This window comes from Lepus europaeus, chromosome 11 (genome assembly GCF_033115175.1).
Source record: "Lepus europaeus isolate LE1 chromosome 11, mLepTim1.pri, whole genome shotgun sequence".
In the NCBI taxonomy this organism is placed as follows: Eukaryota; Metazoa; Chordata; class Mammalia; order Lagomorpha; family Leporidae; genus Lepus; species Lepus europaeus.
The window spans coordinates 1,610,944-1,632,766 of NC_084837.1; the positions used below are offsets into that span (position 1 = coordinate 1,610,944).

The 21,823-nt window shown below is 55.2% G+C and overlaps 1 protein-coding gene across 1 annotated transcript in view; it reads right to left on the reverse strand.

Annotated features, from left to right (window-relative positions):
* The window catches only part of AGBL1 (AGBL carboxypeptidase 1), a 599,820-nt gene that overhangs the window by 469,887 nt on the left and 108,110 nt on the right, over positions 1-21,823 (reverse strand). The window contains exon 17 of the mRNA XM_062204897.1: positions 13,353-13,506. Coding sequence (XP_062060881.1) covers positions 13,353-13,506 — 154 coding nt within the window. The remainder of the gene's footprint in view (positions 1-13,352; positions 13,507-21,823) is intronic.

Below are 21,823 nucleotides of genomic sequence, written 5' to 3' on the forward strand. Positions count from 1 at the left end.
GAATGGCACACACCCACGAGAGACCCCACGCTCCAGCAATAAGCCCCAAATGTCCTTAGACTCATCCACACTGCAAGGGGGGACAGTGGCTGGCTCAGTGGCATATAACAGGGTCTTCTCTATGGACAACTCCTTGATACAGTCTCAGCTGGAAAAGTCCACCGAGCTAGACGGATGGCATCTCCCTGATGTTAGGCTCTCCAAAGAGTTGTTTCTCTTCCAAGGCCTGAGGACCATCTTTCATGCTGCAGATTCCATTTGGTCTTTAAGGAATTGCTTCCTCCCCCCAGGACTGATGATAAAAGCATCCCTCGCTCTCAGGTGAGACCCCCAGACCCTCCAGGCTGGGGCTCAGTCTCACTGGACAGCCTCAGCAGAAGAATTCACCGATAGCAGGTAGTTGAAGGCTGACAGCACTGACACCACCCACACCATTTAGCATCCGTGGCTCCCTTACCTGGAGGTGTGCTGGCCTCTGACTAAACCTTTTAATCTCTTGAGCTTCAGTTCGTAAAGAAGCTAAATGCCTACTCCTCTTAATTAACAACACAGGGTTGAGAAAGCCTCCCTCTTTCTGACCAGCTCTGAACTAAAGATAATCTTGCTTCATTAAAAACCCCATCAGCTTTATCTCCACAGTTATTCTAAGAAAAGTACTTGAGCATTTTGTAATTAACATGTGGCAGGAGGTGTGATGAACAGAGCAGGCACAATTACAATAACTTGAAGTCAATAATTCATAAATGATAATGCATTATTAATCCATTATTGGGGCCTGAGCATTTAATGAGATTAAGCTGATTGCTGGGCTGAACTGTTGGATACATATTGATTTAATCCAAGTGCTTAATTAGACTGTGTAAGTTGCCCACCAAATCATTACATCACAGCTTCCTTCAACGGGGAACAATTTTCCTTCTTCTTTTCTCTTCCTTGTGAATTAGGAATTGTTATTGATTGAAAAGAAATTAAGATAAGGAGTCTTGCTTTTCATAAGAACTTCAGAAACCGCCATGCCATCTGGCGCCATTTCTCCTCCATCACAAGGAGTAAGTGGGGTCTGCCTGAAGTGTGCTCAGAGTGCAGCCTGGTATGCAGGTTCTTTGTTTTTCAAGAGCATTCCGAATCTTAATAAACAAGGCTCCTCTGTACGCCCAAAGACGACAGTCCCCTGTAATCCTCCGTGGTAAAGACCGAAAACCGAGCCTTAGAGAACTACAAAGCCCTGCAAAACTGGAAGAACCAGGACTCAGATCCAGGCAGCCCCACCCCTTCCCCAGCCGCAAGTGCTCCCCAGGCCTCGAAGCAAACTTCAGGTGAAAATCAGAGAAGCAAACCACTTTGTTCTAGAAGGTTCTCCCAGAATCTCCCAGAAGCCAAAAGTCTTCAGAACCATTCGGCTTTTCCAATAACACATAAATCCTCGTCTGTTGACATGCAGGTCCTCCTTTCACTTGTCACACTGCTAATGATGGGAGTTATTTATGTTGAACAGAGAACAAAATGTTTTTTGCTCAGTGTTCCAGCCCAGTGATCCTGCCTGAGGGGACAGTGACAGCTCTGTCTTGGCATCTGGGGTGCAGGGAGCCCTGCTGGTCTTTCCAATTAGGGCTTCACCCTGTCAGTTTCACAATAGCCTCTTCCAGATGCTCTGGGCATCACCACATGCCGACGATGGCCTCGCTCTGTAAGATTCCACAATGTCAGAATCCACAGCTGGCTCCTGGGCAGAGCTCAGTGAGCCACAGGGCGCCAGCTGCACGAGGTCCTGGGGCAGCACCGACTCCCGCGCTGGTGTTGTCACCGGCTGCCCGCACCAGCTCGAGGGGAGAGCTGCTGCACGCCATCATTACCCAGGTGGCCACCAACAAACATCCCGATGATTCCTCTGGGGCGGCTAATTGGCCCAGTGACTCAGCTCCTAACCTGCCTTCCGGAATCTCACTTTCAGCTGGAATCAGTGGGGCGGGGGGAGCTCCAGCCACAGCCTACAGGGGCTCCGGTTCACGGATTTCTTCCTGCCCATGCCTGCCTTTGGGAGAATGGCAGAAGAAATCTATGGACGACCCAGAAACTGCCGTAGCGTTCCCTTCAGTCTTTCCGCACCAATTCCCCTCCCTGCTCTCAAGGAGAGAATGGGGAGGCGGCCAGTGAGTCAGGCAGCCATGTGTCCTGTGCACTTCGTCACCGGGAGAGAGAGTCCAGCTGCCAGAATCACCCATCACTCACCTCCAGAGAAGACGAAGAGCCCCAGTGGCCATGAGCACTCACTCTGGAAAAATGGCCAGGGCCACCCCCAGGCTCCCCTGCATCACTGGGTCCTGGCTTCCTGACAGCCATCAGTCCGCCAAGAGTCAGACGCAGCCCAGTCACACAAAGGACATGGCCCTGCAGGCTGGCGACCCCGTCCTCGGACCTCCCGAATCTCGACCAGCTGCAGGGGAACAAGCCGGGGGCACAGCCAGAGGCGCCCCGAGCAATCCCCGTGCAGCAGAAACCATGGGGAAGATGACATCGCCGGCCTTTCTGAGCTTCCTGGTGTTGATGCTGGACACGGGTGAGTGACATCAGAGGAGGCACCTCTGGGCAAATCAGTCACCTTACACAGAAAAAATGCACCCTGCCGCTGATGTTCCTGTGTCAAGGCTAGACAGACAGAAAGCCCTCGAGAAAACCCAGTGCTTGGTTGGAATTGTAATTCAGAGATTCCAAAATATTTCTCCACTGAAGTCTTACTGTCGGCTAGGGAGAAAAATGAGCCAAAGGGTCATAAAAGAAAAGGAATTCTTTTCGACAAGAACAATGTCATTTCTAAACACAGACCAGCAGATATACCATTTCAAATTAGAAGCAAACTTTTACTCTCACATTATCCACTGTAGCACACAACAAAACACCGCTTTCATTTTCCTAATGGAAAGGAACAGCAGATACAGTGGAGGGGCCAAGGGGCCTGGGACCTCCATGTCTCCAAGAATTATAGACCAAATACCCTGAACAACCCTCCAAAAGAAACAACAAAACTGCTAAAATCTTTTTCCAAAACTCTTTGTTGTTGCCATGCTGAACTAGCCTGAAAGAGTAAATCGGTAGCTGTCAAAAATAAAGTGACGCCCAGGAGCCTGGGAAGACAGGCATCACGGCTTCTCCTGAGGCTTCAGCCGAGCCTTGGGGACCTCGCGGTCCTGCCTTGAGGCCACAGAGACTCAGGGAAGCCGAGAGGAAGCTGAGCCCCACCCTCGGCAGCCGTCCAGCAGGACAGCTGTGCACAAAGCTGAGACCCCGAAGGTCTTCACTCTCAGTTCACTCAAGAGGAGAGTAAGCCCAGCTTTTTATCTCAAATTTCCCCTAGGAGTGTAGACCCAGGAGCAAATCCTCAAATCCGGATGAGTTCCCAGCACACAGGGTGGGGAATTATTGCCGGCCCAATTTAACACACTCTCAGGTGTGAGAAGAAGCAACTACAAACGCCCGCCAGGCTCCAGCCCAGGCCCCGTGGCTCCATGCTCCATGGACCAAGGGTAGACTCATACCCTGGGTCAGTCCTTGCAAGCCCAGCCTCCAGGCCACCTGCTGAGTAACAGTCAACAGGTCCACTTGAGGGGACCACGACCCCTGCCGACCAGGGCCCCACCACCCTGGCAGACCCTAGCTTCAGGTCTTCCTGGTGAAACCAAGCTCTAGACCAAGGCACCTGCTGACCCAGGCACCAGGTTCCCACCCAGGACTGCAGAAGGAGCCCGCCTGTGGATCACGGGATGGCCCACCAAGAACTTCTGGACCAATGAAACTAAGTATTAATTTTGCAAAAATACAAACAAAACAGACAAGCCTTTAGCTAGACTAAGAAAACAGAAAATTACAAATGAAATGAGACATTAAAACTGATCCCACAGAAATACAAAGGATCCTAGGAGAACACTGTGAAAAATTACACGCGAACAAATGATCACCCAAAATGAATCTGACCTTGCCTTGCCGTGCCTCCACGTTCCGTGACAGCCTGTGAGCCCGCCGGTGCCGCTGAGGGAAACCCCGCGCATGAGCAAAGTCATTCATGTCTGAGCCAGCTTCCGCTGCCCAGCTCATCCTCTGACCCACGCCAATCCACAGCCCTGCAGCCCTGGCACCCTGAGGGGCTCAGAGCCCCACTGCCCGCTCCTCCTGCCTCCGCATTTGCTGTTTTCCTCCTTGAAAAGGAACCGTGTCCATGTCACTGCCTGTAGAAGGCGCACGCCACTGACATTGCTCTCAGCCTCAGTTTTATCATCCATACAATAGGTGCAATAATCACCTTGCTTAACTCACAGGGCTACCACGAGGACAAAATAATATTATGTGAAGCTTTGTAACAGGAAAATGGTTACAAGACGGGGTAGAAAATAAAGTGCCAATCCCAATCAACTTACATCCTCATAAAGCCATAAATCATAAGTTAAAAAAGCAAGCATAATGTGAACCTTTCTCATACTCACACGTCTAACCTACGGCTGAGCCAACACCACCGTACGCAGCTCAAAACACAGGCTTGCCTACATCTGGAACACAGCACTCGCACAAACCCCACCCTATAACTACATGTTAATGTCTCACGTACTTGAAGGAAGACATGATGGGGTGCAGGGAAAAACAAACTCAGTATCCACAGAACGCTGGCACACCGCACAGGGTCATCACGACTGTGTGGCTGCAGGAGCTGCGTGCACTGCCCAGCGGCCCGGCATCCGGAGGCAGGATCAGACCACACAGCTCCGGCCCAGAGAGCCAAACCCAAGTCTCCAAGTGCGGACTCTTCGGAGGGCAATCGCTTCTGCGCCACTGCAGAGTCGAAGAATCAGGAGCCGACCGTGGTAAACCAGACGCCCCTGGGACAAAGCTCTCCATCTTCCCCATCTGTCCAGCTTCAGAAGAAGACTGTCAGCTTCCCACCTGCTGGAGTGACCAGGCTGGGGGGGGGGGGGGCAGAGCTCTGCCATCGCACAGTTCTGAGGGTCTGTGCCGAGAGTGACACTGCTTGAGTCACCTTGTGTGAACGGACCGATGACAGAGTGACAAGGACACATTGAAGACGGTGGGCATGTGTTTCACATACTCTCCACGTCATGGTCCCTCGAGAAGATTCAAATTTTCTGCAAAGGTTTTCATTCCCAACGGAGGTTTCTTTGAGAGCAAAGCTATGTCGACGTGGGGCTCCAACAGGCGACTCCGGCTGTGGGCTCCCCGATTCCACCACGTGCCTAATTCCGCTCTCCTCGCTGCCTCCCCAAACTTTGCTCGGCCCCAGTTGTAGTGTAACTTGCCGTGTTTAACCAGCTGTCTACACGACGCACTCCCCGCAGCTTGGGAGTAATGACAAGGGGGAAGCAGTCCTGACCTTCACATCCAGAACACCTGCCATGGTTCCCGGCCTGGGCGCCCACGAGATGGGCAGGCCCGGGAGAAGCGGGCACGGTTCAGGTTCTCTCTGCAGCTCCTGTTCTTAAAGCCGTCCACACCAAGGAGACCTGTGCTCCGGGAGCCCATTTCCTGGCTCTAATGTGTGTCCGAAGGAGCACGTTAAAAAGACAAACAGAAACAGTTTAGCCAGGACACAGGGACTGAAGCAGGTGCGTCTCTGCCACAACCTGACCGGGTTCCCAGGTCCCGGCCAACATCAAGGTCTTGGTGGACATCCGTACTCTACAGCTCCGAGATCCCTCATAGCACGTGGCCCCGCGTGCCCCCGGGAGGTAAAACGAGGAGCTTCAGGGGAGACAGGCTTTTCCCTCCACTTCCTTGGCCCGCTGTTGTCACCTGCGGTGTCCCCAACAGAAATCTCCACTCTTCCTCCCCCATCAGGTGTCTCAGAAAGAGGCAAAGGCCAGAGAGGATGGAAAATGATTTGCAAAGAAGCCAAAGGGGGAATTCTGTAACTGTGTATTTTTCCACTCCGTTCTAATTTAAAACCACTTACAAGTGACAACTCCCAACCCTCGGCAGGTGCCTGTGGTAGCTCATTACACCCTAGGGACCCCCTGTAAATCTCTCTTCAGAGAACAGCCATTGTCTTCCCAGGAAAGGCTTTTAGCATAATGGCAGGCTGAATAGAGCCCTGCTTTTGTAAGAAGGTTTTTAAGGAAAGAAAAGGAGAAAGGCATTCTGAATGTCTGCAAAGGCAGCCTCTCCCTGCCTGGGCCCCCCAGCTCCCCAGGAAAGCACAGTGTCAGAGCCCCAGGGACGGCAGGAGCGCAGGCACTCACCTCCCAGACACAGAAAGGTCACACTCTGCTCCCGGCTCTAATGAGCACCTCTTGCCGGTGTCTCTGGCTGCGGACAGCAGAGCCGTCCCTCCCAGCCACCCTGGCTGAAGCTCCTCACCAGTCCGCGAGCCAGGCCAGGACTGCTCTCGGTAGAGGCAGAGCATCTAAGGAGACAGTGGCTCTCCCCCACGCTCCCCACACTCCACTCCTCCCCGGCCAGCACCCGAGGACCCCCGACTGGAAGGGGACAGCTTTCTCTTCTCGGGGCTGAAGCGGAGATCTGCACCCCAAAGCCGCGGGGCAACGCAGAGAGAAGGGGGAAGTGAGCCAGGAGGTCCCACTGTGTGCAGCCTGCACGGGGCAGGGCCCACTCCTCCAGGGCACTGACTGCCCATGGTCCTGGGCTGGCCCCGGGCTGGCTGCCTTCAGAGTTACAGTCGGCAAAATGGGGCAAGGAGCACAGGGTCAGGAGGAAGAGCCCACGCCACACAAACGCAGCACACAGTGGAGTGCGGGCATGCTACAGGTGCAAGGGACTGCTGTCTGAATCGCTCCATGCTGCTCTCGGTGCAAATCCAGGAAGGCGGACCCCACAGTGCACACCCCACATGCACACCCCACAGTGCACACCATACACACTGCACACACCACACTGCACACAGCACACACCGCACGGCGCATACCTGCCACAACACTACATACACCACATTGCACACACACTACGCACATACTGCTATAGGCAGGCATATAGGAGGAGGTTTGTGAGCTGCAAGTCCACGCCTTCACCACACCCCCGAGTGATCTCAGCTCCTACCCCACCACACCTGTGTGCCCACCTGCCAATCAGGCTAATTAACCACTCCCCTTTGGAAGTGGCTTAAAGGCCTGAACACGGATGGACCGGGCCCTTTTGCCTGTTCGCCAGTGCGGACCCTTGCTGCCCCTGCGCCTTCGGTCCAGGCCGCCACCGCACGCTCCCGGCATGCCTGCTCCTCCACGTGGCTCCCGGCGCTCGGTGTGAACCCAGACTTCCCTCCCTCCTTAGACAGGGCCCTCGCTCTCCCATGCATTTCTCTCACTGAATAAAAAACTTAAAAACTTACCCTGCTGCCTGGTCTGTTTGTGCCAGTATTCAGAATTCTTCTCTGAATATGAGGCACGGACCCACACAGCTTATTAATTTTGAATTATTAATAAGCAAACCGGTAACATAATCGGCTGTTTTGAATTAAAAGAACCTACAATACTACACACAACTAGACACACACACCACACTAGACACACACACACTGGTCACACACACACACTACACACACACACTGGACACACACACACTACACACACACACTGGACACACACTAGACACACACACACTACACACACACACACTAGACACACACACACTGGACACACACCACACTAGACACACACACACACACTACACACACACTGGACACACACACACTACACACACACACTGGACACACACACACACTGGACACACACTAGACACACACATACTACACACACACACACTAGACACACACACACACTACACACACACACTGGTCACACACACACACTACACACACACACTACACACACACACTACACACACACACTGGACACACACTAGACACACACATACTACACACACACACTAGACACACACACACTGGACACACACCACACTAGACACACACACACACACTACACACACACTGGTCACACACACACTACACACACACACTGGACACACACTAGACACACACACACTACATACACACACACTACACACACACAGGACACACACACACCACACTACACACACACTGGACACACACCCCACTCTGAGGAGTGCTCCAAGTGAAGACAACGTCAGCTCTCAACTGGAAGCACTCAGCGCCTGCTCAGGTGCACCTCACAGGCTCCCCTAGGCTAAGTGCAACGACCCCAGATCACCCACGGAACATCTCAGGCTCCACCGGAAACAGCTTCCTGGAGGGAACTTCCTGCACGGCTGTCTCCAGACCAGCTCCCGAGACGGCCTCTGCTGGTGCCTTTGCCTGTTCCCTTGGACTCGGCTGCCCCACCCCACCGGCACTCTGTGGTGCAAACCCCAAGTGCCCTGAGCTCCCCCTGTCCTGACTCTCCCCAGGCAGGAAGGACCCACCCATCCTAGTTGCCAGTCTGCCCTCCATCACCACCACCATGCCTTGGGTGCTATACCATGCTATCCCTCTGCCACCATCCCTTTTATCACCAATCTCTCATCCCAGATGGCTCCAAGGACGATTTGTCAGAGGTCGTGCGTGCTCACGGTCCACGGCCGAGGCCGGGAGGATCCTGGCCCTTGAGCACAGTGAGCCTGGTGGCTGAGGCTCCGGGCCCACGCTGTGGGCAGGCTTCCCTCAGGAGGTTTGCAGGAGAGCATCGCCCTCACTTCCCCCAGTGGAGACGGACTGGGCAGCCAGCAGGTCTGGTGGCAACGGTGCTAAGAAGACGTCCATCCAAAAAGTAAGACGAACGTTTCCAGGAAAATAACGTTCTTAAAACAAAGTGCTTTTGAAAAATAAACCAAATGCAATAAATGCTCTCGGAGACTCTCTGGAGCCCGGGCCCTGGGAAAAACCGAAGGAATCAATAAACCCCCCTGGAGGAGCTCCAGATGGAGACTTGAGACCCAACCGCAGGGAGCCATCCTGCAGCGGGGGAGCCCCGAGGCCCCAGAGATGCGCTACGTTCCTGGATTTCTAAAATAAGCCTCGTGACAAGCCTCCCAGTGCCCAAGCAGTTCCCGAGCAGGGGCCGGTGGCTGTGAACCAGGAAGCTGCCAGCCGGTAGCCCAGGGCGCAGACTGTCCCGCACGCGCGGAGGAAGCGGGTAAGACCATGTAGCTCCCGGCAGAGAGGCTGGATGCAGGAGGAGCTTGGCCACTGCTCCATGTGCTGTTTTATCTTCCTGCATCAATACGCCCATTCGGGGGCTCACGGGCAGTCAAGTGGTTTTCCTTACAACCTACAGCATGAGTAAGCGCACGCGGGAGGGTAGAGGGTGTGGTTATGGTTTTCCCTTTTAGACACAGAGCAACGCGTGTGTGCGTGTGGCTATCACAGTTTGCCGTGCGATTTTTTAAAATTTGATTTCATGTATTTGAAAGGCAGAGGGTAAGAGTCAGCATCGCTTCACGATGAACGGTCAACAAATGACCGAGGGAGCACACCTCAAAATGCAGAAGGCTGTATGAGACAGACCCACAGCAGGGGCAGCGGAGAGCACTTTGCCTCCAACCTGGAACAAGGCGCAGGCGGCCAGCCTCACCTCGCTTTTGCAACGTAGTAGCAGAGGCATTCAGCAGTTAGGGAAGAGGAAGAAGTGGTGTTGAAACAGAAAAAGAAGTTACAATGTTTGCTGCCAATGTGATTTTGCATGTGGAAAACCTCACCTTTCCACCAAAAAGCTGTTGGAACCGACAACAAAATGACATAAGTAGAAAACTGAAATTAGATTCCTACCTCTTACCATATACAAAAATCAACTCAAGATCCATCAAACACCCACATGTAAGACCTGAAACTATGAAACTACTAGACCTGGTCGGGGCGCCGGATTCTGTCCCTGTTGCCCCTCTTCCTGTCCAGCTCTCTGCTGTGGCCTGGGAGGGCAGTGGAGGATGGCCCAAGTGCTTGGGCCCTGCACCCCATGGGAGACCAGGAGAAGCACCTGGCTCCTGGCTTCGGATCAGCATGGTGCCAGCCGCAGCATGCCAGCCACGGCGGCCATTGGAGGGTGAACCAATGGTAAAGGAAGACCTTTCTCTCTGTCTCTCTCTCTCTCTCTCACTGTCCACTCTGCCTGTCAAAAGAAAAAGAAAAGAAAAGAAAAGAAATACTTGAAGGAAACAGGGGAGGCACTGGGAGACACTGGAATAGGCAATGATTCATTGGCTAACTCCCCAAAAGCGCAGACAAGGAAATCCAAACCCGACAGGTGGGAGTCTACCAGACTCAGAGGCTTCCGCACAGCAAAGGAAAGAACGCAGGGAAGGGAGAGCCACAGAACGGGAGAAGACATTTGCAAACTACTCAGCTGACAAAAGATTAACATCCAGAATGTGTCAGAAAAAACTCAACAACAGAAAACAACCAACACAGTGCAGAAACAGGTATTTCTCAAAAGAAATACAAAAGACCAACCACTGCACAAGAAAAATGCCTCCTATCACTGGCCATCAGGGAAATAAAACCACAATGGACATCAGCTCACCCCTGTCAGAATGGCTGTTATCAAAAAGGAGAGTGGCATATGCTAATGAGAATGTGGAAAAAGAAGAATCTTATACTGTTGGTGGGAATGTAAATAGCGCAGAAAAGTAGAAGCGGAACTGCCATGTGATCCATCAATCCCACTGCTGGGCATACACCCAAAAGACATGAAATCACTGTCAAAGACATACCTGCCTCACCATGCTTGCTGTACCACTGTTCAAAACAGCCAAGATACGGAGTCAAGTTGTCCATCGTCAGATCAAACATATGTGTGTGTGTGTGTGCATACCGGGACATACTGCTCAGCCACATAACAATGCAATCCTGGCATTTGGAGCAAAATGGCTAAAACTAGAGGCTATCATGTTCCGTGAAATAAACCACACACAGACAGACAGACACCACATATCCTCCCTCACACGAAGAAGCTAGAAAAGCCTCAGTCTGAACACAGAACAGCGATGACCAGAGGCCGCAGGAGGTGGTGGGTACAGGGAATTTGGACGACAGGTACGGAACCCGAGTCAGACACCACCCCCGCCCCAGGCCAGGAGACGGAATACCCTTCACTGAGAGCAGGCACAGAGACATACACTGATGTGCAGCCGATTCCACACCAGTTGCTTTAACCACTGGTTCCTGACAGCCAAGGACACAGGACGGGGACAAGAAGGTAGGAACCAGGACACAGTCGCCGAATACCGGCACGGGCACACTTGCTGTACGTGTGCCCTCCAAACCAGACACCAAGGCTGGATACCAGCACCACCACGGCCACAGGACTGAACTTCCTGAGCCCCACTTAGTGATCTGTGAGCCAGGGGCCTCTGGATAGAAGCCTAGGGATGAGTCTCCAGCCAGCTCCTCACCCACACTGGCAGGACTCTCGGCAGGAAGGCCGGCAGCAGCTCGGGAAGCGAGGACGGAGCAGCAAAGGGCTCCCGCCCTGCCACCGAGCACTCCCAGGCCAGGCTCCACCGTGAGCAGGCCCCGCGTTCAACGCTGACTCCAGGGTGGTGATGGAAGAGCAGTGGATGAGCCGCGCTGCCTTTCGGGGGGTGGGGGGTGTGCGCAATGGTCCGGGCCCCACGACCACACAGACAGCCCTAGCGCAGCTCAGCTTCCCTCAACAGCCGAGGCCTTGACTGTGGTCAGCACCCCTCTGAGCACCCGGGAGCCCCCTCTCCCGCCCACGACGCCGCTTCAAGTGAGCAACTGGCAGGACAGCACGCGTGCCAGAGAAAAAAGCCAGCGCTGCACGAGGTGCACGTTCGAGAACTGATCAAGGAGCCTGCGGACGCGGGGCTGATCCGGCAGGGCGCACCAGGAGTCCTCACCCTGCCTGCCACCCCACCCCCGACCTTGTAAAACAATTTCCTCGAACGATCTCTAGTGACAACACCAACACAAGCAGCGGTGTCAGCAAAACGCAAACACACAGCCCCTGGGGGCCCAGCTGCACGCCGGGATTCTGCCCACCTCTTCCCTGGAGACAGAACTTGGACTCACACAGCATGTGGTCATCTAGTGCGCTCGCCCAGGAGGGATTTGCTGTCCCCAGGCCCCGGGTCCCGCCCACCTGCGACAGTCACAGAAATCGCCCTGAGTGACGTGGGAAACACATGCGAGGGAATCTTCGGAAAATCCCCTAATATTCAGGAAAGTGTTCTAGGGCCTCTATTTCAGACGGGACCACTGTTGTTTTTGACACAAGTTGTTCAGTGCCCGCTGTCAGAGGCCGAGCAGGACAAACTGCACTTCGTACCCACCAGTCCTGGACACAGCTGGCGCGTCGCCCGGTACAGCTGGGTCTGCGGGGGACAAGTCAGCTGGATTTTACTCCTCTCCAGACGTGTCTGTGTGGACAGCGCCCCTCACCCTGCACAGGGCTTCCTGCCAAAGCCACGTCTGTGACCGCAGCAGAGCCACTGTCAGACCTGCACTCGTGACAGGTGAGTCCCACTCCTGCTTAGAACCCCCATGTCAGAAGGCACCTGCATGTCTGTGTGTCCCCGTCTGTGTGCACGCGTATCTCCTGTGCGTGTGCACCCTTGCATGTCTGTACGTGTCTTCTGTGTCTGTGTTTGTGTGTGTCCCTGTCTCTGTGCGTGTGCATCTTGGCATGTCTGTGTCTCCTGTGTCTGTTTCCAGTATCTCTGTGTGTCTGTGTCTCTGTGTGTCTGTGTCTCTGTGTCTGTGTGTGCTCACTTTCTATGTGTCTCTCCTGTGTCTCTGCGTGTCTCTGTGTCCGTGTATCTGTGTATGTCTGTGTCTCTTGTCTGTATGCTTTCTGTGTGTCTGTGTCTCTCATGTGTCTCTGTGTCTCTGTGTGTGCTTTCTCTGTGTCTTTCCTGTGTCTTTGTGTCTATGTCTCTCCTGTGTCTTTGTGTGTCTCTGTGTCCGTGTATCTGTGCACGTCTGTGTCTCCTGTCTGTGTGTGTTTCCTGAGGTTCTGTGTCTCTCTTGTGTGTCTGTGCATCTGTGTATGGGTGTCTCCCGCATTTCTGTGTGTCTGTGTGTCTGTGCGTGTCTGTGCGTGTGCATCTCGGTGTCTGCACGTGTGCTGTGTCTGAGTGTGTGAGCTCTCTGACCAGGGTGGAGGTGCGCGCCGGCGTCCCGGCTGTGTCACTGGGAACAGCTCTCTGCTGCAGCCAGCTCTGGGTCCCTCTGTGCTCCCACAGCAGCCCTCGCCTCCCTCGGCGTCCATCAGGAGTGGAGCCTGTCTTACAAGCACAGACACGCCCCAGCCCATCAGGAGCTCCAATGAGAAAGCATGCAGCTCTCCCAGGCTGCACGGCACCCCCGCAGCGGCAGCTTTGGAGAAGAGGGTCGTCGTTTTACTCACGGAACTGCTCCAGGTGGTCAGGGCTGCTGGACGCGGGCATGGCGGTGACGGTCACCAGGGGACACGGGTTCCCTCCCAGCGTGTGGCAGAGGACCTCCTGCCGGAAGTAGACCTGCCTGCGGTCGACGCTTCTTTCCAGCAGGTCCAGGTGAGTCTGGAGCAAACACAGAGCAGGCAGCGCGGTTTTCACGGGTTCGGTAACAAAGCAGCAACAAACAGCAGCCGCTGGCGTCGGCTGGCGCCCGTGGGACGAGTGTCCTGTGGACCTAATCCGCCCAGCATCCGCGGGCTCGGAGTCACTGGCAAGTGTGGCCCTTCCACCTGGACGGGTGCGGAGGCTGGGGGCTGTTTTCAGGTGGCACTGAATGCCCGAGGGTAGGACCCCAGCCCTGTCACCGGAAGACAGAGTGCCCCAGGCCAGGGAGCAAAGGCTGAGCCAGGAGCACACTGGAGGGAGGCGGGCAGCGGCTGCCCCGGGACTTGCTAAGCTGACAGATGACCGGCTAGGAGCAAGCTATGTTCCCAATACCTGCAGAACTGCAGGTAACGTACAGACAGGACAGGGACGACCGGTGACGCACCTGCGAGTCCTCTGAAGCGACTCACTGACCAAGGCACCAGGACCAGCCCCGAGGAGGCCGAGGCTGCCCACCGCCCTGCGTGCTCACGGTGCCTTCAGCACCAAAAGTCATCGCCCCAGACGTCAGGGCACGAATCGCCTTCCCGTCTAAGAGCTAAAGATCCCACCACCAGCAGGGAGGGCCTCCCTGGGCCAAGTAAAAAGCGCTCATCTTGTTTCTTGACAAATAATAAGCCACTTGCCAAACCAAAAAACCCCATAGGAATCTTACAAAGCTATTTATAAGACAGCCATGAATACGTCACGATAAAGGGCGTCATGTCCCCAGCAGGCAGAGCGAGTGTTTACGGGGGGAAGGGTGAGCTCCAAGGTGCTGGGCAGGACCCAGAGCCTGGCTCTGTGCTCCCTCGCACAGTGTAAGGGGCTGCAGAAAAGTTCAAGATCAAGGTCGGCCTGAGACGGGAGATGGCCTGCGTGACACACGGGCCCAGCCCTCACTGGTGATTAGCGCAGACTCTGTCCTGGCTGCGGGAGACCCAGAGACGCAGCACAGGGAGGACTCAGGCAGCCAGCGGGGCCCCAGGCCAAGCCAGGCTGGTGGCCTTGGAGCAGGAAAGGCAGGAAGTGGATCCCCCCTGCCCCAGCCTCCAGAAGGGACCAGCCTGACACCCGTCTTTGCCCGGTGAGATCCTATCAAACTTGCAACAAAACTAATGCCTAAGCTAAGTAAACATCCCAGAATTGCACAGACCGGACCCAGTTGTACGTGTATTATCCTGGAATATCCGAGGTGCACAGGGAAAAAACATGCAAAGGAAAGAGACCACCAGGTGACTCTATGGCCTTTCTTCTGGTCTCAGGGTCACCGGACACTGGGACCCCGAGTCACTCTCACCTGCCACAGAGGGCCACACCCATCTGCTCACACGGCCTCCTGCGTGCTGAGCGTGGCTTCTTTGTTCCCGGCCACCATCAGCGTCACCTCACTACTCCCAGAAACCCTTACCCAGGAAGAGACGAGTCACAGGTTGACTTCTGTGTGTCCCAACTTTTCAGCAGAATGAACCAAGTCTGATCCAGGATTCGGGACCCTCCGCACAGCATCCCCGCCTGGCGCATCCCAGTCACCTCATGACCCTTACCAGCCCCAGTCAGCCCCACGTTAAAGCACCTGTGTCGGTGAGCGTCCCCTCTCGGCCTCCCGCAGGAGGCACAGCCAAGGTGCCGCCTCTTTCTTCCTCCCCCGCTCAGTGTGTTAGTTTTCTGCTGCTGCTGTGACACTCAGCCTGATCTTACAGCGCTGGGGGCTTGGCAGCAGAATCCGTGCCTCTCCCAGCTTCTCGGGCCGCCAGCATTCCTTGGCTCGGGGACTCCCCCTCTGCCGTCACAGCCAGAGCCTGCATCACGCCGGCCTCTGTGCCCACGGCATCATGGACATGTCCCGCCTCCTCCCCAGCTGGACCCTCTGGCCGCATTCTTGTACTTTCAAGGAGCCTTGTGATTACCCAGGCGGTCTCCCTGACCCAGAATCCACCTGTGCATCCTCACGGCTCCGGCAGTCAGGATGTGGACACCTCGGCAGGCCCTTATTCACGCCAAGGTAAGCAGTAAACTCGACTCTGCCTTAGCAGGAGGCTGCCTGTGAGACTCCAAGGAGGCGGGGCTTTGGCTGCCCAGAGGAATTGTGAGCAGCAGGTCTCTCCCAGAGTCAGAACAAATGGAAATCAGCCGGGGCCGCGGCGCTAGCCCAGTCTTCATATCTCATTGTTATGGTTGGAAATTAAGTGATAAGTACCAGGTATGGAGGAGCTCCTACCGCCGAGCAGACAAGGGGGCTGCACGTGCTCTTGTGCACGTGAGCACACACACATGGGAGCTGCCCAATTTGCTAAGTGTGGGAGCCTCAGAAACCCAGGGCTGACGGCCTCCCTAGGCTGCAGTGGCCCAGGCCTACTCAGCCTCACCTCTCAAGACCACATGATCCCCCGGTGAAGACACTGGAACCAAGGAAGTCGTGTCTGGGGGTCCCGAAGCCGTGACCAAACTCATCCCGTGCGTGCTGGGCGGGGTCGACTCTGCAGCCTTTCCGGGCTGAGCGCCCTGGATCTGGGTAAAGCCCGGTCTGCGTGCTCACCGCCGTCAGTCTCCACCCAGCGCCACTGCTCCTGCTGAGCACAACGGGCTTGCGCGTTTCCGTTTAGATTTTTAAAGTGTGTACGTGTGTGTGAGCCTGTGCCTAGACACACAGAAGTGTGTGTGTGTGTGTGTGTGTGTGTAAACACCATCCCTGCATCCAAACACACAAGTGTAAGAGGGAGAGTGAACAAGACCACTGGCCCTGGACCTACCCACAACAGCTCACTCTCGGGGCTGCTGTGGTGTGCAGGGGGTTAAGCCGCCATCCGCAGAGCCAGCGCCCATATGGGCACCGGCTAGAGTCCCAGCTGCGCCGTTTCAGGCTCAGCGCCCTGCTGATGCACCTGGGAAGGCAGTGGAAGATGACCCCAGTCCTTGGCCCCTGCATCCACATGGGAGACTCAGCTCCTGGCTCCTGGAATCAGCTTGGCCCAGCCCTGGCAGTTGCAGCCATTCGTGAAGGGAACCAGTGAACAGAAGATCTGTTTCTCCTTCTGTCTCTGTAACTCTGCCTCTCAAAGAAAAGCTTAAAAAAAAAAAAATTCAGCTCCTACTTCTCCCACGACGTGGATGCTGGGAAAAGGAGCACTTAGGGCTCAAAGCTGCAAAGCAGCGAGGATCGCAGTCCAGTGAGCCCATGCGCAGCTGGATGTCGCTCGGGCCTCAGCTCAGACCGGAGCCTGGGAGCACAGAACCCCGCACACCAGCTGCCTCCGGTCAGAAGGAGAGCACCACAGTCCAGGCACACAAGGCTCCGTCTCAGTGGCCATGAGAAATACAGCTGCTGTACCGTGCAGACATGAAAACAACCGAGGGCTAAAATACACATTACCAAACACTGATGGCGCCACAGGGCTCCAAAATGAAATGCACAATACATGGACAAGGGAGGAACGAAGGGACAGGGGGACTTTTGTCTTTCGTAGACCTGGCAGGATCACTTAATTCTTGGAAATGAGAGAGCAGCAGAGGAAGCGGCCACAGGCAGGCGCATTCGGCTGCACACTCGCCTTCCGGCTGCAGAGCCCGGGCAGGCTCCGGGGGTTCCTCACCTAACCCCTGTGGGACTCGGCGGCTGCACACTCACCTTCCGGCTGCAGAGCCCGGGCAGGCTCCGGGGGTTCCTCACCTAACCCCTGTGGGACTCCGGCTGCAGAGCCCGGGCAGGCTCCGGGAGTTGCTCACCTAACCCCTGTGGGACTCGGCGGCTGCACACTCGCCTTCCGGCTGCAGAGCCCGGGCAGGCTCCGGGAATTGCTCACCTAACCCCCGTGGGACGTGGCTTTCTCATCTCTAACTTGGGTGTAGAAGGAGCACTCCCAGCCCTGTGCAGTGGCTGCCCTACTGCATCTAATGACAGTGAAGCCCCTGCTGGGTGTCAGCGGGAAAATGTCAGTGCAAACAGATTATTTTCCAGACCTGGAAGGGAAGCCCTGGTGTAACCGCAAACATCAAGGGGAAATGTCAGAGGAAACGTGACCCACGCTGCAGTGAGAAAGAAAAACCAGCAAAAAGGCGTGGAAGATCGCGTGGAACCCAAACGGCAGAAGGAAAGCAGAACTTGCTACAGACAACAGGTCAGCCGGCCTGGTGCAATGGCACAACTTTCAGAGGACTCCTTCAGATCCCAAGAGACACTTTCAGAGAGCGACAGCAACATGATGCGTACGCGGAGCCCCCCTAAATGACCTCTGCTTCCACTCCGACGTGAGAGGAGAAACCCTGGAGCTAAGAGTAAGCAAACATAAGCCAAAGCAGGCATGGTCACCGCAGATGACAGCCACATTCAAGATCAAGGGCATTAAACGGGATTTAAAAATCTTATTTTGAGAAAGGGCATGATTCACGATGAACATATACAACTCACAAATCTTAAGAAGCAAATCACATGGGATTGAAAGATACACACAAAAATGGCAGGGAAAAAAATGGTACTCAGAGTGGGAGCCCTGAGGACAGCAGCTCAGTCACGCATGAATCAAAGCACAAAATGAGGGCAGCGCGCACGACCCGGTCCCGGTTCTGTGGCCGGGCTTGGTCTTCAGAGAGCACCCTCCACCTGCCCACACAGCCGTGGGGCTGGAACACACTGCAGCGCCCGGGTGTGGACGGAGGAGGACGAGGCTGGGAACCCATGGCACAGGCGCGTGGAGAATGGAGCAGGAAACAAAATGAAGATGTCACTGGGCCTGCAAGGCTCCCCCCACTCAGTAACCTGCCCATGGGCACCGGCAGCAGAGAGGCTGCACAAAGTCTGTGTGTGTGCATCTGTCTCAGTGTCTGTGTGTCTGCATGTCTCCATGTGTGTCTGCATGTCTCAGTGTCTGTGTGTCTCCATGTGTGTCTGTGTGTCTCCATGTGTGTCTGTGTGTCTCAGTGTGTCTGTGTGTCTCCATGTGTGTATCTGTGTCTCAGTGTGTCTGTGTGTCTCCATGTGTGTCTGCATGTCTGTCTCAGTGTGTCTGCGTGTCTCCATGTGTGTCTGCATGTCTCAGTGTCTGTGTGTCTCCATGTGTGTCTGTGTGTCTCAGTGTGTCTGTGTGTCTCAGTGTATCTCCATGTGTGTGGCTGGCTATGTCTCAGTGTGTCTGCGTGTCTCAGTGTGTCTCCATGCGTGTCTGTGTGTCTCCATGTGTGTGGCTGGCTGTGTCTCAGTGTGTCTCCATGCGTGTCTGTGTGTCTCCATGTGTGTGGCTGGCTGTGTCTCAGTGTGTCTCCATGTGTGTGGCTGGCTGTGTCTCAGTGTGTCTGTGTGTCTCCACGTGTGTCTGCATGTCTCAGTGTGTCTGTGTGTGTCTCAGTGTGTCTGCGTGTCTCCATGTGTGTGGCTGGCTGTGTCTCATTGTCTGCGTGTGTGTCTGTGCCCCAATGTATACACACCTCTGTGTCTCTCTCCAATCTCCTGTCTCTCAGTCCATCGCTCTCTCAGCCCAGACAGAGGCTGCTGGCTGCAGTGGGAGCCTTCTGCACAGGTCAGTGGCTGGGGTTCTGTGATGGGACAGCTCTTGCCACCTGTTCCCCGACACTAACACCACGACGCAGTCTAGACCTCCCGAGTCGGCGCTGGGAAGCAGGGCTGGTCAGTGAAGGTCAGCAGGCACAAGTAGCTAAGGGGACAGAAAGAGTCACAGAGCCACAGCTGTGCCACGCACACTGTGCTCAGGCGAGTGCTGGCCCAGCGCACACCCTCGCCACCAATTCAGAAGCACGCGATGTTTGCACGTTCTCTCTCCTGTGGCCGGGTTTGGCGTCGTTCACAACATACAGCTCCACGAGCGCCGCCCATCACGGAGCATCGCTCATCTTGGGGGGACACGGGTTCGTCACGAGTCCCTGTGTGAAATCCCTCCACTGGACCTGCCGCTGACGGCACTGAGCACGCCAGAGCCCACGCTCGGGATCGTCCGCTGCCTGTCACGCGGAAGCCTGCTACACGCAGAGCAGCTGTGAGCGTCCACGTGTTTCCTCTGGGCAAAAATGGCTCTATCCTGATCCCCTGAAAACGAGGTCCCAGCAGATGTGCCCTCTCACCCCAGAGAGGCCCCGAGGCGCCAGACCTCACTGGGATCGTGGAGGAGAGAAGTGGGGCCTCTGGAGGCACCTGCGCCCTTGGTGAACGTGGGGATGAGCCCGGGGTGTCCAAGAGGCCGACTTCGCGGGGAAGCCCCTGGTGACACCGAGCAGCACACTCGGCCTGCGCCCCATCCTGCGTCTCCCTCTCCAGGAAAGCCCCCCTGGACCTCCGCAGGCCCCTGCTGACGCTGCTGAGAAGCGAGAACGTTGTGCACTGGGAAAGCATCCCCACTGCCGCCCCCGCCGCTCCCCGGCTCAGAACGGCCGCCCCGAAGATGAAGATGAGGCTGCTGTATCGTGCGCGGCCCAGGTCTCAGCTGCCACGCAAACACCCTCATCCGGGAATCTGCGAGTTCTCATCACGAGAGGACAGATAACAGCTGACCCCAGTGACCGCTGCCCAGCCTGCGGAGTTCCCCTGGCCGGCCCATGCGGCTCTCCCCAAGCTAAAGGGACCTACTTCAAGTTGAGAGAAATTACTAAACTCTGACTATAAAGAAAGGAGGGATTAATATCCTTTTTCTATTAAAATTAAACACATTTTTATCACTGAGAATTTTGGGAAAGAGTAAGGAAGATCACCAACCACCCTATGAGAGCCATGAGTGGCCTTCCTAGTCATTTCTGTTGGGTCTTTAATTTGGATTTCTGGAATAATTTTAATTTTACTATAAATTATAGAACATCTTCCACTCAGTTCGTCAGAGAAAACGATCGCACATCATCCCACAGAGTAAGTGCACAGCGCTTCCATGGCTCCATCAGTACTGACACCGGCCCTTTATTAACCTTCCCACCTGCCAGTTTGTCACAGCCCATGCACCCATCACGTGATCTGCGAGCGGGCCTGCAGAGGAACCGCTGCTGTGTGCCCACCTCACAGACGAGAAGGCTGAGGCTGAGGGACGGACGGTGGCTGTCCCCGGTCACAGCCAGAACACAGAGGGCCGGCTGGAAACACCGCCATTCGTGCCCAGCGTGGCCCCTCAGGGTGCCCACCGCTCTCACGTCCTCAACAGGAACCCCCGGGGCGCCTGACCGCCGCTGCCTACTGATCGCCTGACGAGGCCGATCCACGCCTTGCTCCGGCATCCTCGCTCTCCCACGTGGAAGGCAACATTTGCCATGTGACACTGTTTAAACTCTCCATGAATTCGGAGCCCTCTGTAAGACAGCGTACATACAGCACCCTAAGTCTCTCTCCCTCCCCCACTCCCCTTCTCTGAAGATAACGGCCCATGCCTAGTGAGGACACTGCCTGAACTCTCCCAGCCTGTGGCGTCTACGCCAGGCTAGCCTCCCTGCCTTCGCCAGCTCTCGCGGCTGCGAGCTGTCAGTGAGTCTCCCTTCGTTATTTCCTGAGACGCCCATGAGAATCGCTCTTGGGTCCCTGCAGCCATCATGTGGTCCCGACACTGCACCCAGCATGGCTAACAACACTGAACAGCCACTGCAAAACAGGCATCACACAGCGGATTAAACCATAACTCCTTGTTTGCTTCAGAACGACAACAATGTGGTATTTCTTTCTCTTCGCTTTATTTTAATTCTGTAATTTGGCCAATTACCCAACAGAGCTGCTGGCAAGCATCTGGAAGATATCAGAGAGAAGGAAGAAGCACTAATTGTCTTATTATGGTGGAACAATACAATTCTCCAAGTTCCAAAACTGTATTCATGCTGAAAAGCAGCCAGCACACAAGGCCCCCCGCCCCCTACCCAGTAAAAAAGCCTGCAAGTGCTCAGCGTGATCCGTATTACCAGAGAAGTGCAGGGCCAGGGCTGTGGTGCGCTGGGTTAAGCATCCGCCCACACCGGCGCCGGTTACAGTCGCGGCTGCTCCACTTCCCATCCAGCTCCCTGCTGCTGGCCTGGGAAAGCAGTGGAGGATGGCCCACGTGCTTGGGGCCTGCACCCATGTGGGAGACCAGGAAGAAGCTCCTGGCTTTGGATCGGCCCAGCTCCAGCCGTTGCAGCCATTTGGGGAGTGAAGTGGCAGATGGGAGACCTCTCTGTCTCTCCCTCTGTCTGTAACTCTGCCTCTCAAGTAAATAAATAAATCTTTTTTTAAAACAAAAGAGAAGTGCAAACTGTGAATTCCCCTGGAAAGTGTTTCCCAGCCCTCGGCACAGCCCCAGGCCGCCGAGCCCAGGCACTTCCTGGTTAATGTGTCATGGATCTT